Below are 16,071 nucleotides of genomic sequence, written 5' to 3' on the forward strand. Positions count from 1 at the left end.
TGGTCCCGTCTTGACCTCTGCTAAGAACTTTTATAGAGAGATGTGGATTTCATTTTCCAGCAGGACTTGGCACACTGCCCACACTGCCAAAATTGTTTTTTTTTCGTTGGCTGTAAGCCATAATCATCAACAATAAATAGAAATAACCACTTAAAATAGATCACTCTGTGTGTAAAACATCTATACATTGTATGAGTTCCACATTTGAACTAAATTACTGAAATAAAGTAACTTTTCAATTATATTATTATTTTTTAGATGCACCTATACCTGCCCTTAATCTACTCCTAATAACCTCTGATTGTGCTTATGTTTTAATGTAAGAAACATCATCAACCAAAGCCAAAGAATGTTATGTTACAATATTCTGTATATAATGTACACTGTGCACTACTTGATCATTGCACTGTACATTTTGTTTATTTCACTCAAAATAACTATTAAATACCAGAAATGCAAATATGCCCCTGCAGATTTCTTTGGAAAAACAATGTTACAGACATTCAATTGTAAACAATCTGCTTGTAAAAGCATTTTCAAACGTGACAGTGTGGAGCAGCAGCTATTAAAAGCCTTGATTTCAATGTGCACAAAGCACCACAAACTGATCTACTGTATTTTACTGTGGTCAGTAAGAACAATGTGGTGTAACTGATCTGGGGCTACATTTAAACATGTTCATTCACAGACATTAACTAAGACAAACTCTTAGTCCCCAATAAAAACTATAGGGTATAAATATAATATACTAACCTTATTAAAACAGGTTTGGCAAGTTTATACACTAAATATGAGCATACTACCCCTTTTTTACTAACAGGAAATGATAAAACATTGCTAGGCCAACATATGACAGTGTAGGTTCACCTGACAACATCGCTCCTGCATTTGCATCATTATCTGATACTATTTGTCACTTTTTTCAGGCAAGTTCAACTTCTCCCTTTCCATTTCTCACTGTATTGTGAGATAATAAGTGTCTCAACATTAAACATCCAAAACAGAACAGACAGTTTTACGCATTTATTTTGGACATCTGAGTAAACACAGTGTTGTTAACACTTTAACAATATTACACTTTATATGCTTAAAAACTATAGTATTACTAATTTGAGGTGTGACAAAATATTGCTATATAAAAGTATTGTGATATTTTGTTTTACAACACTATTGATTTATAATTTAATATTTACAGAATTTAGCTGAAACTTTAATCCAAAGTGACTTGCAAGGTTGTTCCTATGATATGGATATGATATGGTAGCTCACTAGCAGGTAGTGGAGTTATCCACTGTGCCACACCAACCACTGTTAATAATTAGTTTAAATGTAAATTTTAGTGTGAGACAGTGATATATTTTGTGTTGAGTTTAAACCCTGACTATTAGATAGCAGTGGTTTTAGTTTTCATACAATTTGGTTTAACCCTCTTTTTGAACCGCCAAATTAATTTATTATAAATAAAATTGTTAGTCATTATGTCACATGCTATATTTGTTTGTTGACTACATCAATAGCCTTTAAAAATAACCTTCCTGTTAAAACAGCCTGGGTTCAAGTTGACCCTAAAAAAGATTGATGCATACAACATATATACAGGACATTAAAACATGTATTAATAGTAACATTGTATTCCCATTAAATTAGGAAAAGTCAATAAATATAAAGAAAAAAAAGTGATGTCAATCATTTATTTAAAGAAGTTATGCAATGGAATGGGGTCAAATTGACCCCAAAGGTAATAGAATGATTAAACAAACGCAATGTATTGCTAAGCTCACAGAATCGCAATATATTGTGTGTATATTGAATCGTAAACCTTGTACTGTGATGTATATAATTTTGCCAAGTTCTTGCAAATACACAGCCCTATTACTAATGAATTTGCAATGCAATTCTTTCAAAACCGTTGCTTACCAATGAAAAAAACATGTATCTCTAAAATGGCAACCTTACAGGAGAGTAAAACCTCCTGTAAAACCTCTAAACTTTAAATGGAAATCAATGTAAAAACAGTTTATTTCAGGTCAGTTTGAAGTATTTCTATTGGTCTATTCTTTAAGAATTTTTGGCACAGTGTAATGGACATTTGGTCTGTTCAAATTATGTAGCAAACTTAAAACCAACAGAAATGAAGGTACTTGTTTTTCATTGGACAGCGACAATATGAATTTGTTGGTAGCTTCTATGAAACTAATATGTAAGTCAGACAATATAGGGATTATAGTGTTATGTTATGGTTAGTCTACCCTATGAGCTTATAGTTGTCTCTGCTTCTTCTAAAACACACACAGACGGTCTGCCTCAGGGCAGAAGGTCAAGGGGTCAAGCCCCATGTGTTTCAGCACAATTGATTCCCTCCCACTGAGCGCCACACTCCGGCGGCGTTAGCCTAATGTCTGTCCACATACTGTATTTGAGCTTGCTGAAGAGGAAAGTGTCACGTCGTTTTTTTAGTGCGTGTGTGTGTGTAAGTGTGTGTGTGTGTGTTTCTAGCCACCTGTCTTCACCTTTTCCTACACCTCCCCTCCCTCCATCCCTGTGGCCTGCTTACCTCTGGAGTAACAGCTTGGGGGCAAACAAAGGAGAATCCACACAGCACTCAGGCAGTAATAATAGCCATGCAATGATGTGCTCGGCTATTCCCAGAGAGATGTGCGTTGTCAACGTTTGTTTCTGTGAGTGAAATAGGGAGACGGAGGAGGAGGAGGAGGAGGAGGAGAAAGAGAGGGGGGGTTAATGCTTGCCCCTGAGTTTAAAGTCCAGCCTCTCTGCTGTTCTCCTGGCTATGGGAAAGCTGTGGGAGCAGCTGCAGGAAGACTGAAGGCTATATTTAAATAAAAATGAAAAATGAGCGAGGGGAAGAGGCAGTGGGGCTGGTTCTTGGCAGCACTGCTACTACAGTGGAAGCAAAAAGCAAACAGACCAGCAGCTCGTGCTTGCCTACAACACTCTCCACTGTGTTCTGTGTGTGTGTGTGAGTGTGTGTGTTAAAGGCCAAGGTTAAGACTGTGGAAAAGTAAGAAGCACACTCAGTGCAGGACCCAAAAGCATGGTGCTCATACTCCAGGCATTTAGCGCTGGCATTGTGTGATCTGAAGCGCTAAAAATAGGCCTGCCCCCAAATCGTCTACATGCTGTATCTATATATAGCATTACACAATGGAATTTTCTTTCCTTTCACCCCCCTCTCACCCCTCTTCTTTTAAACCAGAACCAGATGTATATCTGGATATGGGAAATATTGTGTAGGTTCAAGACCCACAAAATCACTTAAGAGGAGAGGAGCTTCTGCAACTGTGCATGAAACATTTTCACCATCTAATATGGTTTGACTTATATATGATATCTATTATATCAACATATTAACTGGTTGAACACGTTTTATTAAGATGGGACAATTGAGCAAACAGCGTGTAAAGCCATAAAGGGTTTTCTTTTTTTGCCATAAAGTAATGCCATAAAATAACCACTATTTTATCCAACTGTACCCCAATTTAGCTGAGCCAGTTAACCCACCCACTCACTAAAACTCCTCTTATCAGCCACCCACCACTTTTTCGATCTGAAGCATCACTAAGCAGACAAAGTGCTTAGAGGAAAGTGCCATACCCCCAGCTTGGATACATCAGCTATCTGCACATCCAAAGAGAGAGAGAGAGCATGGCCAATTTTGCTCTATTGTCTGTATTGTGATTACTTATCTATTAATACAGACGCTTATCTGAGTTATGACTGCTACTAAAAAAACACTGACCAAAAATATTTAAAAAATATATTTTTATGTTTTTGTGCAGTGTAATATGCTAAATGATATATGTGTTTTGTTCTAATTCACTGAAGAAATATTGTGATAGATTTATGTATTCAAATATCATAAAGTTACAGCAAATCATGTTTACGATTATGACTTTAAGAAAAATGTCCATGTCTGGTAAAAAAAGTTGGTTCCTTTAAGAACCATTGATTAAAAGTATCTCTGAGGGTATAAAAATGGTTCTTCTTTTATGGCATTACTCTTTACTCTAGATGTTTTGCTGTACACTAAACCCTTATTTTTAAATAATTCCCTTGTTGTGATTCCCTCCCCCATCTGCTCACTACACTGCTCTGGAGGCAGATAAGTAATAATCTCATGGGACGATAAGGAAGAAGCATAAACACACTGGCTCCTGTCTCAGAAAGTGGAAGTGGAATCGCTGTGTTTTCTCTGAACAGACAGGATTTTAATAAACGCAGGGTCTCCACGTTCCTCGCCTGAGGGCGTTTGGGGTGCTCAGCAGTAATGAGTCTGTCTCAGAGTTTAGGGGCAGGGCCAGCCAGGGAGATGAGGGCCAACAGAGCTGTGGGCCCCTGGGGTCTGGTTAAGATCACGTGACAAACCGTACCAGACGGCGGCAAAGCAGGGGGATTTCCAGCCAGTCTATTATTGTAGCTGACAAGAAAATAGTCCTTAAAGCATGAATCAGAGATTCAAGATACTGCCCTCTCATGGTCTGTCTTTAAAAGCCAAATCCCCTGTTGTAAAAAAAAGGGTGGAGGGGGGGTGAAGGGCGGTGGAGTGAGTGTGCTTCTTCTTTTTTATTTCAGTAGGGGGCAGCCAATGAGCTTGTTTCTATCTTAATCACACTTTTTCCCATATATACAGTATATTTACTACATTTTTTTTTTAAAGCCCCTTTTAAACACAGACTTATTATTCTGTTATTTAGAAATCATGATTAATAGCTTTGACAAAAATAATATGGAAGTTAACATTGATGTAAAGAGTGAAGAGTTGAAGTGGTTGCCCATGTAAGTACATGTTTATAGGGTTTAGTATAGGCCTTCTTTAAAAGAGGTCAAAATCTCAGATTCTACATTTTTATTGTTTATAAGTTTTTTCCTCTTGAGGTCCAGTTAATACACTTTAATACATTTTTATGCAACAAAAACAGTTAGAATTCACTTTTACACAACTATTTGCCAAACTTTCTATTTCAATTAAATTACACATGCAGTTTGTTTCAGGCTGTTTTCATACCTGGAAGTCCGATCAGAGTCCACATCAATGTTGACCAACTGCTTGAATCTTTGCACCAGGAGTGGCATAAAATTATCCAAAAGCAGTGTGTAAGACTGGTGGGGGAGAACATGAATATGAACTTGTTTTCTTTGCATTATTTGAGGTCTGAAAGCTCTGTATCTTTTTTGTTATTTCAGCTATTTCTCATTGCTCTAAATAACAATATTTTTATTTGGAATTTCTTATACAGACCTTTAAGGTTTAGGAAGTTCAAATATATGTTTTCATAAATCATGTTATTATTCATTTAAACTATTTTTAGATAATAAAACTTACAATACTATATTGCTATGTGCAGATGACTTAACCAAAATATAATCTGGGTAATGTTCTGATTATTTACCAAGGCCTGTTTATATGTATTAATAAATCACTTACACAAGCATAAACTCTCATGATCCACTTTCTTCTTTAGTGTTCTTTTTAAAATGCAGCTCTTTTTCCACCAGGGGGAGAACTGAAACAGGCAAATGTACAAATCTGAAGAAAAATAGTTTTTGCCCGAAATTACTTTCAAACATAAAGAAGAGCTGAAGGTTGATTAACATTCTGTCACAAAACAATCTGCAGTTAATACCAATCTTTAAGCCTGCTAAGAATTATAACCCCTAGAGGCCAACAAAGACAGTCTTGAACTGTCTTGAACTGAACTTAACAACAGGTAAGTAAACCTAATGAATTTGAACTGACCTAATTATCTACAAATGATAATCACTTTAATTCTGATGAAAGTATTTAGGTATATTTAATAATAATTATTTTTTTTACAGTTTGATTTGATTATATTCCTGTGTTGACAATGTTTGTTTTACTTTCTATTTGAAAAGTGTTAGCATTTCATTTTAGTATTTAATTTTAAAGTTTCCAAAATCAAATAGGAAAAGAGACAAATCTTTGCTTCCTGTGACGACAGATGTCATTTTCATTGACATCAGGTTTCTGCTGCACTTCTTATCACAATCTAAACCGTTTTTGTACTCAAGATGCTTTTTGAAAACATAATTTTATTAATTCTAAAGTGATCGTAACTAATATTGCCTAACATTACCTTTATATTTTTTACAGACAATTCTTATCTCCTCCCTAAGGCCTGAACAAACAACCTTTACCAAGTCATGAAAGTGAAAGTGTTCCATTGAAAAAGGAAAGTATAAAAGTAACTAAAAAAAAGTAAATGTGAAGCTTGAAAGTAAAAGTTGCATAGGGGGCTGTGGCAGGTTTACAGACAAACTAAGCAGTTTCATTTCAAAGAGCTTCTCATAGGAGGTTTTTGATTCTCATTTGGCAGAATTACTACATGCAATATGTCAAGTAGTATAGTGCCTCCAGCTCTCTGGGCTTAACCTTGTATCTTGTCATTTTCTTTCTATATCTGTACACTCTTTGAAACAACCAACTTTCTGACAAATTGTGGGAAAACCGTTTGAACAATGAACCAATAGAAAAGCTGCAAAATTGTTACATTAACTTTCATTCAAAGTTAAGAAGGCTGTTTATTCCTAAAATTAAGTTACCACTCCCTATTAATACAATATAAAATAAAACAAATATACAAAGTTTTAATACAAATTATATACAAATACATGATAAATGTGAGATCAGTCCAGTTGGAGGAATGCAAATATGCAATATATGACATAATTAGTCCAGTGGAGAGTGCAAAGAAGCTATATTTTACAAATATTTACAAATAATGTGCAGTACAGTGCCAGCATTCCCAATGCCAGTAACCAGTAGCTGTGAGTCTTTTAAAATAAGCAATGTGCAGTAGCACATAACTTTTTTGTTATTTCAGCCATTTCTCATTTTCTGAAAATAAATTCTCTAAATGACAATATTTTTATTTGGAATTTGGGAAAAAATTTTGTCCATAGTTTATAGAATAAAACATACTCTCTTAATTTTTTCCAATGTTTCAATATATATTTACAATTTCTATACCAACTATTTATAAAAATATGAACATGCAAGATGTTATGCTGGCATATATGGTATAACAATATACTATATTTTAAGAAAAAATAGTTTAAAACCTTAATCTGACAGCATATGTTCACTTATCACTCTAATAACATAAGATAATTTTCATAATAAAGCTTATTGTCATATAGGCTCGTTGTTACACAATACAATCTCACATCCTAAACAACAAGTGTAGAGAATAATAAGCCTGTAGTTTAAGGAGTCTGTGGTCGTCAGTTTAATGTTAATAGGATTCGGGATATTAAGGCAAGAAGCTACAGCCTGTTTATATCCGATTATTCTATTTTAAACGCTTTTGTCGGGAAAAAAAAATTAATCTGGGGAAGGAAAAGGATCCATTCATTAGCAGCAGGACTGTGTCGGAGCGCCAGTACGAGCTGAAGTTCACTAAAGATCCGGATCCGCACATGAATTTACAATCCGTGCTTTCCACAAAGCCGTTAGCGAGCATTTTTATTTGATTGACGTCAGGACGGCCCAATCAGCGCTCGCAAAGCGTCAAGTACACGTTCGCTCCCTTCCCTCGTCCAATGGGGAGACTTCAAGACGCCATACGGCTTTCTAATTCGGCCATTTTGGTGAGGTTCATTGATTTCCGTGTTTTATTTCTTTAATCGTTTATGTGTTGCAGTGATTCCTCGTTCACACTTAACGCTGTAAGTCGATGTCTGTACATCTCTAAACACGCGATTAAACCGGGTAGTCGGCTCGTTATTGTGCTTTTTATTTTCCGTCACGATTCGCAGTCCGCCATGTTTGTTGTTGCAACAGTAGCGCGAAACCAACACGGTAAAAGACTTAAACGGACTTTAACTTGATTTTATGTGTAATTGTTTGAAACACTTTGACAACAACAACAAAATCACGTGGCTAAAATCGATAGTTGCAAAAATAATCCGCTATACCCGAGCTAACTATCAGTATTGCTCGCCGCTGGTCTTAAACGAGCCACTGTTCACTCTGCCTTTTTTTCCACTGATCTGGGATCAGCTCAGTCCAACCCATTATTCAGCTTACAAACACAAGACAGGCGACAAGAGCTGTTGTGAGATCAGCGTACCTAATATGACTACAGCTCCAAACATTCAGCGGAGCAGTAGCGCAGCCTTCGCTTCCCTCCACTTCACAGACAATAATATTTTTCAGCAAAGAGACACTTTGGTAAAGAGGAGGGGCCGATAACTGTCACTCAAACCCGTGAAGGAGCTCTGCTAGCTAAGTACCGCAATATTATCCTTTGATCTTTGCTTATGTGACCTTGTTCAGTTCATTGCTTAAAATAATGAACTTTTAAGCATTACCACTACCAGGGACCATTTAAAAAATACATCCATTTTGACATAAACAAGTGAAGTTACAGTGAATAGTAGGTTAACTGAGATTGATAATTTTGATCCCCTGATTCCTACTAAACATGTTCGCTCATAACACATATAGTTCCTATGTAATAACACCAAGAGAGAGAGAGATAGAGAGAGAAGCGAAATACAACCCAATAAGGTTGTAGTTACACGCTGTTAAGCCAAACAGGATAAGCATAAAGATCTAATTACATGTGTGGTGGCTTTAACAGTGTGTGTCTGTCTGCCTGCTGGCCATCTCTCTAGCTATACGCGGATGGTGTAGAAGGAGGATGGTCTCGACTGACGCGTTTTGTGAGCACAGTCCACAGACATCTCCAGAAACCTTTTCTATTTTACAACAACAAAAAAAGCAGTATAGTCTAAATCTACCGCGTTTTGAGGTGGGGGGCTCGCATAAGTCATCCATCAGAAGAGGACCAGTCACATAAATGAGTCAGAAAGGTTGGTTTTGCAAGCGGGTTCCCTCGGTATAGAAATACTGTCCATTGTTCCAGTCTGGCGAATTAGACACAGCCTACGAATTTTTCCTCCCTCCGACCAATCAGCGCGCAGCGCCCGCCTGCAGGCCCCGCCCACTATTCTATATAATGGGGCTCCGCTGTCGGAGGAGTTTGCCACAGGCACTAACTCACCCTTTATCTTTATTATAAGCGATTTTTTTGGGATTCTTTTTCTTCCCCCCTCCTCCTTCTCTTTACATTCATTTTTTTTTCTGCGTGACCGCATCCCATTTATACACATTTTAGGCAGAAATGGCTGACACAAAAGTCGACACCAGCTCGGAAATTTCCGCCAAGGTAAGAGAATTGCTGGAATTGATGACTTACTGTAGCTTTATGATGAACGGACTTTAGCGTACAATGGGTTGATAGGTTTAGATGTGCGGGGTTTTAGAATAATAAAAAAAAACACTTTTTTTAAACGTGTGGACATATTAGTAGTAATGTAGCTAACGGTGCTGTGATGTATGTGGCGAGGGACACTATTATTCGTTTAATTGTGCGTATATTTGCTGTCGTGGACGTGGACGAACAAGGTTTTGAGTGAAGACTTTTCTGGATGAGGGAAATGTTAGCTAGCCTTAACTAACCTGCGCTCTGAAGTTGGGTTTTTTTTTTTACAGGCAGAGCTAAGATTAGCGTTGTCTCCTCAGTTACACTGTTGTAGTCCGCGCGGGTTCTTCTTTGTTATAAAGGCGTTTCGGTTCCCTCTTTTTGAAAAAAGTGCCTTTGAGCTACAGATTCTAATATCAAAACACCGCCAACTTCTGGTTTGAAGGGAGGAGGGTCGGGTTTGAGCCCGTCAGCGCGGGGGTTTATCACCGGCAGCGGCGGCGGCAGCGCCTCGTCCGGGGTTTGAGGGACGCGGAGATTTGCTGCCTCTTGTTCTGAAATGTGACAAGTTGTCTTCCGCGCCGCGCGGCTCTCTGTCTGCTCTGTCCGCTCTGTTCTCCCTGAACGAGGCCACGGAGGAGAGGGGGCTTGTTTTGACACGTTTTCTTTGGTTGTTGTAGCTGAGGACGCTTTTACTCCACGCATCTCATTATTTCTTTATTTATCCCCGTTCAGCTGCTCGTTTGTCGCAGACACGACCTGCCTCGCTGCCTCGGATTTACCCGGCTGGGCTGTTTGGCGGGGATTTGAGTTTGATGCATCTAAACGTTACGCATGTTTTCATTCAGAACTTAGGGGGGGAATAATAATAAAAAGTTTAAGAAAGCGACCTGACTGTGACCATAAGGACGAGCGGGGGTCTTATTTAAGTTGGACTGACTGGTTGGGGGGGGGGGGGGGGGTGTGGGGGGCTTGGTCTGCGCTACCGTTACCTGTCCGGAGGATTTTATTTAGCTAGCGTTAGCTGGTTTAGATGGTTCATCAGGAATACACTATACAAATGCACGACAGCCTCACGTACCCACTAGTGTTCAGCCTATACATCCTCGTGCCTCGGGACTCCAACTCTCATTCTGTGGTGCTTTCCGTCTGTACACTTGGTGGGAAGGTGGGACATTAGACTATATAATTTGCTCTGTAGTGAGAGAGAAGTGCATTCTTCCTCCTCCTCCGCTCCTTTCTCCTGCTGTTGGTAAAGTTTGCCTCGGGAGTCGTTGAGAGAAGGATACTGCCGCTGTTTGATTAGGCTATTTGTCTTTTGTTGTGCTGTTTTTTTTTGTTGTTTGTTTTTGTACTACTCCGCTCTTGATCAGACTTGAGTGTGAAGATCGTAGCCTGTCGTTTCCGTTTCAGCTGTCCGTATATACCGGCCATGCTGCTGCTGCTCCACTCATTTAATAGCCTGTCCACGGCGGACTTTTATTTATTTATTTATTAACACGCGCGCGCACACACACCCTCACCGCCACCTCCACAAGACATCGTTGTCGTGTGTGTGTATATCCTAGCCTAGATAATTCATCCGAGCCGAGTCTACAAAGCGCTAGCGCTGAATGGTGATGGTGTAAGGAAGGAGGCGTAGCTGCTGCTGCTGGCGTGCTGTAGCGCTAAACGGCTTAAAGACTAAGGATTACGACCTAAATGTATTAATACGAGCGATTTGCCACATCAGAAGATATTCTAGGCGATGACACGGGCCTGTTCTGAAGGTGAAAATAGTTTTTCGTCAGTTTCGACAAATATTATATATCTTTACAAATAAAACACACAATTAATACATTATAAAGAAGTTATAAGTGTGTAGAGATTATGGTCCAGTTATCAGTTATCTGTGCACGTAAAGTCCATTGGGTATGAAATAAAAATCTATATATGCCATGTTCGCTATTGTTCTCTCTCTCTCTCTCTCTCTCGGGTTAATCTACTGAAGCCTCGCTCTGGTGTGTGTGCGTGTGTGTGTGTGTCTCGTTCCCGCCTTCTTATTGGCTGTGTTAAAATAATCTGTGGGTGTGCACTCTGGGAGTTGTAGTTTTTCCCCGGGCGTGTCTTCGCTAAACCCTATGGCGTAGATTATTTACCGGACTACAAAGCTCTTTGGCGCTAACGCCGCCGACGTATCAGATTACAGCGCTTCAATATGGCATTTCAAACGAGGCGGGGATGGAAAAGCTCGACCTCCAATGGGCTTGAGAGACGAAGTGGGGGAGTGGCGTTTTTATTTATTTATTTATTCTGTGACTGTATGAAACGAGAGGAAAACTTCAACATTTCAAAGTTCAAATGTTTCGTCACACCCACCATTAAAAGGTAATCCATTAAACCCCTGTATTTCATTATTTAGGACCTTAAAGAAAAGAAGCTGGTAGAGGAGGAAGCAGAAAATGGAAAGGATGCCCCAGCCAATGGAAATGCAGTAAGTTTTCCCCTCTTAGCATTTATTTTGTACCCAACACTTAACTGGAAATAGGTTGGGTTTAGCTGCTGTTCAATTGTTACAACAAATGGAGTACTGTATTATGAAATAATAAGGCTAATGCTTCTCCAGGACAATGAGGAAAATGGAGATCCGGAAAATGAAGCAGAAGAGGAAGACGATGATGTTGGTGAGGAAGAGGATGAAGAGGATGATGGTGAGGGTAAGTTATTGTCATCCTATGAAAGTAGGTTACCTTCACTACTGGGCTGTGAGAACTCCAGGAGCTCAATGTATCTGACTGGCAGCATTGCATTCACTGTGTGTGTACACCTGTCTGACCTAAACTCACAATGTTGCAGGTGATGATGATGAAGAAGATGATGAGGCTGAGGGCGGTACAGGAAAAAGGGCAGCTGAAGATGATGATGATGAAGTAAGTGTGTGTGCTTGTCAGGAGAGAGTTTTCGAGTTTTCACACTTGCGCTTAGCAAGTTTGCTCTAGCTTGCTGATTTCGTGCAACACCTCATCATTTATGCTCCCGTTTTCAGGATGACGTTGAAACTAAGAAACAGAAGACTGATGATTAAGATGGAAGCCTGCTGAACATCCTTTCAACCCTCCTCTCCTTAACTCGTCCACTGGGGGAAGACAAACATGTGGTCATCATCAAGTAGAGTTCAGCATCTGTGTACACACACCTAACTGCAAATTTTGTAGAAACAACCAAGACTTCAAAGCTCTACCTTCTTACAAAATACTTTAAAAGGAGAATTTGTTTGTATTTTTATTTACATTTTATATTTTTGTACATATTGTTAGGAGGTCAGCCATTTTTGACAGTGATCTCTGGTTACCAAACGGTGCTTTGAAGTTGAAGCCTCTCTATGAAATAGATTTTACTTGTGGTTTGACCATGTCATGTTATCTCAACGGAAATTGTAAAAAATCAAAAGCAGTTTAATTCAAAGCATTCCAGTACTTTGTGTATGTACATCAGTTGTACCATACGTAGTTGGTTTGTATGAGATGGCAAGGCCGAAGAAAAGAGTATTCTTTTCTTACTTGTCTATTAAATTGCTATCTATTGTGGCCTGTTTGATGTATGTGTGAAATTGTTGTGCGACAATAAACCGAAATTTTATTTTGTGAGTTCCTAATTTTTTTTTCCTATTTTTGCTTTGACTTTTTTAGACGAGCTTTTCATGTCGGAGGTGTAGAGACTGTAGTCCTGAACAAGCATCCTTTTCAGATATGCAGTTCACCTATTTCAGAGGGAAATGTACATCAATGTAAATTATTCATGCCTTAAGACCTCAAGATCCAGTATAAATTATATTGCATTAAATAAATTTGGCTGTGTGAATTCTTCCACTTTAATGACACTTTATTTCTTTGGGAAAAAGCTTGGGCTATCTCAGTGGTGTAAGCACATTACTTGTGGCAGGTGAAGACAACTGAGTGCTCTTTACACTGCTGCAGTCCCTGGTTTTAGTCCTGAGGGGGCGCTAAACAGCACAGTTAGCCGCCTGCTCTGTTTATACACACACCTGACTGTACTCCCCAGTGTATAAACAAGTCCTTCTGGAGTTGGACCAGGTGTTGAAGCAGGGCTGTTGCTACACAGTATATGCTTAGTGGACACAATGAAGATAGAAATGCATTACTGATTACTGAGTCCTAAGTACGGTTTTAAGAATAAATACATTTTGGTGAAGCTGACTTCTAAAGAACTACTTAATTTCTGTACTCTGTGTTCAGTTTGTGGTAAGTAAGATATGGGGAACAGATGGTAACACATAAATGCTAATGTATTTTAATAACTAGATTGGCAAGTAACATAAGTTGATGTGGCTGAGGAAAAAAATGGAAAAACTACCAGCAGAGTGTGATTGGTCTTTATTGGCATTATTTTCTGAAATTTTACTATATATATATATATATATATATATATATATATATATATATATATATATATATATATATATATATATATATATATATATATGAGTGGCAAAACTATGTGAACCTTTGGGATCAGCAGATCATTTAAAGGTGAAATTTAAGTCAGGTGTTGTCAATCAATTAGTTTAGAATTCTGACAAATCAGGACATCTGTTCATGAGCTGAATTACAAGAGCAAGTGGTTCATGCATCAAGACAATGACCATATCACACACGTTGTTTTACCAAAGAACAGTTAAAGATGAATAAGGGTAATGCTAATGTTTTGGAGTGGTTTCGAAGTCCAAGTCCTAAACTTAACCCTAAATAAATGTTATGGAAGGACCTGAAGCAAACAGTTAATGGAAGGAAACCCACTATCTCAACTGTTTTGTACCTAGGAATGGGCTTAAATTTCTTCAAGCACAAGGAGCTCACACCAGATACTGAAAGCAAAGGTTCACATATGTTTGGCACAAACATATTTGTCATACTGGATCATTTTCCTCAACAAATGTTTTTTTTGGTTCTCCTTAACTAATTTTAGGGCTTTTAGGACGGTATGTAAGTATAAGAACCTGGGTAGCGATTTTGGCTTCCTCCCCGGATACTCTAATTGTTACACCACGTGGGGAGCCACACCAGGAATGATGGCGTAAATTGGATTTTCATTAGTAGAAACAAGATTGACATTCCCACTCATTAGAGGCATCAGAAGTGCCTCACTGCTCCTCATGGCTCTGCTTGATGCGAGAGGCATTTGTGTAGAAAGTTAAGAAGTTTGATTAAAGGTTAATGATGAAAGTTGCAATGTCTCTTTTAGGCCTTAATAATTATCTTAGTTAGAAGTTCATATTAGGTCTTCATGGGACAGGCTTTAATTACCAGTAGCGAAACGCAGCTGCTATGAACTGTAATTCATTGATATTTGTATAAATTGTACATTAGGCTGAATACACCTGTACCAAAGCTCTATTTTTCTAGATGTGTTTGTGAGTATTTGTGTACGTGAGTGTGTTTATCTCTATGTGTGTGTGCATAACACATAGATTTTGTATGCAGGGCAGCACTGAGACAGCGCTGTGAAGCAGAAAAATCAATAGTGCTCAGATTGGCTGAATAAATTTGGCTATTTGTACTTGGTAGGTAAGATGTGACCTCTCGACAGGCAGAGATCAGAGAGCTTCAGGAAATTGCAATAAACTGAATTTTTTTCAGCTACTAAGTTGCATCCATTGCTGACACAGATGTGCAAACAATGCACACATACAGATACTATCTAGTACCTCTAAATAAGTACAACCAATAGAATCATTGTCAATGTACCAATTTTTTTTTATTTCTCAATGATCTCAATGGAGATCATATTTTAAGGTTAATGATGGCCTCAGTCACTTGTTTTGACAACCCTTTAAGCTGGGTTGATGAGTTATGTGTTTCCATGAACAGTTACCAAATGAAAATTGGTAAACACCTGGAAACTACATGACCTTTATTTCCTTAGTTTGTAATAAAATTAAAAAAACTTGACAGAGTTTTATTTTTTTTACAGCAGTGTAGTTTTGTGAAAATGGAGTGACTATATAAAGATGGCTGTAATTCCTAAATGTTAACATTCCATTCCAATCTACTGAGTAGTGTAGAGAGTCAAATTTTCTATTGTCACTACTGTCACTGCATCTCTGCTACTGTCTGCTACTCTCTGTATCACATGGATCATTTCCAACCCAAGAGTGTTTAGTGAGCCTTAAATCTCACTCATATCTTATCATTAGATATTTCCCCTCAAGAACTGTCTATGATTTAAGAGATTTCTAATTATTTCCTGCTGTTTTATTTTAAAACAGTTTTTAAAAATGGTCTTACATTGCTATAATGCATTAATATTACCTTCTATTAGTACATTCGTTCTCAGGATTACCGGTAGTCTGGGTATAAATCTGCAGGGTGTTATTACTTAATATATCACAATAAAATACATTTTGATCAAATGGGGCAACATATAATAACAAAACCCAAATTCATTTCTTTAGACCAGTTGTAAAATTGTCTGTTGCTTTTTGTTTCATTTTAAATTAATATGTCTTGAACTTCTTAGCAGGGCTGTGTATCGGCAACAACCTGGCAATATGATACATATCATGATACAGGGATTACCATTCAATATATAGTGATATATTATGATACTTTAAGCAAAATTATATATTGTTATTCTTAAAATAACTTAGTTAGAAAAAACACCACTATAGACACAAAATCTGAGTAAAAGAAAAGTTTACTTTTTTTCATCCAACCAGGAAAGTGGAATCCAAGGACAGTGAACAACACTGCCCTCTAGCTGTAGGGTTTAAACCCAACTCAAACTATTTCTCATTGTTGCTGTGTTTTTAAGAAACAATTTAAAATGT

The 16,071-nt window shown here is 38.0% G+C and overlaps 2 protein-coding genes across 6 annotated transcripts in view; one reads left to right on the forward strand and one right to left on the reverse strand.

Annotated features, from left to right (window-relative positions):
* The window catches only part of LOC111195860 (G2/M phase-specific E3 ubiquitin-protein ligase-like), a 675,934-nt gene that overhangs the window by 550,173 nt on the left and 109,690 nt on the right, over positions 1 to 16,071 (reverse strand). The gene's annotated exons all lie outside the window — the stretch shown is intronic.
* Positions 7,564 to 12,879, forward strand: ptmaa (prothymosin alpha a). 5 transcript variants are annotated; one of them, XM_049479232.1, is made up of 5 exons: positions 7,564 to 7,626; positions 11,647 to 11,718; positions 11,851 to 11,941; positions 12,081 to 12,154; positions 12,271 to 12,879. In XM_049479232.1, exons 1-5 carry the CDS (start codon positions 7,579 to 7,581, stop codon positions 12,307 to 12,309), a joined length of 324 nt encoding a protein of 107 aa, XP_049335189.1. In that variant the 5' UTR covers positions 7,564 to 7,578; the 3' UTR covers positions 12,310 to 12,879. The 5 variants fall into 5 exon arrangements, with proteins under 5 accessions (XP_049335189.1, XP_049335190.1, XP_022530883.1 ...); XM_049479233.1 differs by having other exon boundaries at positions 11,851 to 11,935; XM_022675162.2 differs by lacking the exon at positions 7,564 to 7,626 and adding an exon at positions 7,654 to 7,704.

The sequence above is a fragment of the Astyanax mexicanus genome, chromosome 5 (assembly GCF_023375975.1).
Source record: "Astyanax mexicanus isolate ESR-SI-001 chromosome 5, AstMex3_surface, whole genome shotgun sequence".
Lineage (NCBI taxonomy): Eukaryota > Metazoa > Chordata > Actinopteri > Characiformes > Acestrorhamphidae > Astyanax > Astyanax mexicanus.

What these genes read in the sequence shown, in the direction of transcription:
- ptmaa (XM_049479232.1), top strand. Translation starts at nt 7,579, where the DNA reads ATGGGGAGACTTCAAGACGCCATACGGCTTTCTAATTCGGCCATTTTG. An exon ending in CCCCAGCCAATGGAAATGCA is followed by an intron (nt 11,719 to 11,850) that starts GTAAGTTTTCCC and finishes ATGCTTCTCCAG; the next exon opens with GACAATGAGGAAAATGGAGA. An exon ending in CTGAAGATGATGATGATGAA is followed by an intron (nt 12,155 to 12,270) that starts GTAAGTGTGTGT and finishes TCCCGTTTTCAG; the next exon opens with GATGACGTTGAAACTAAGAA.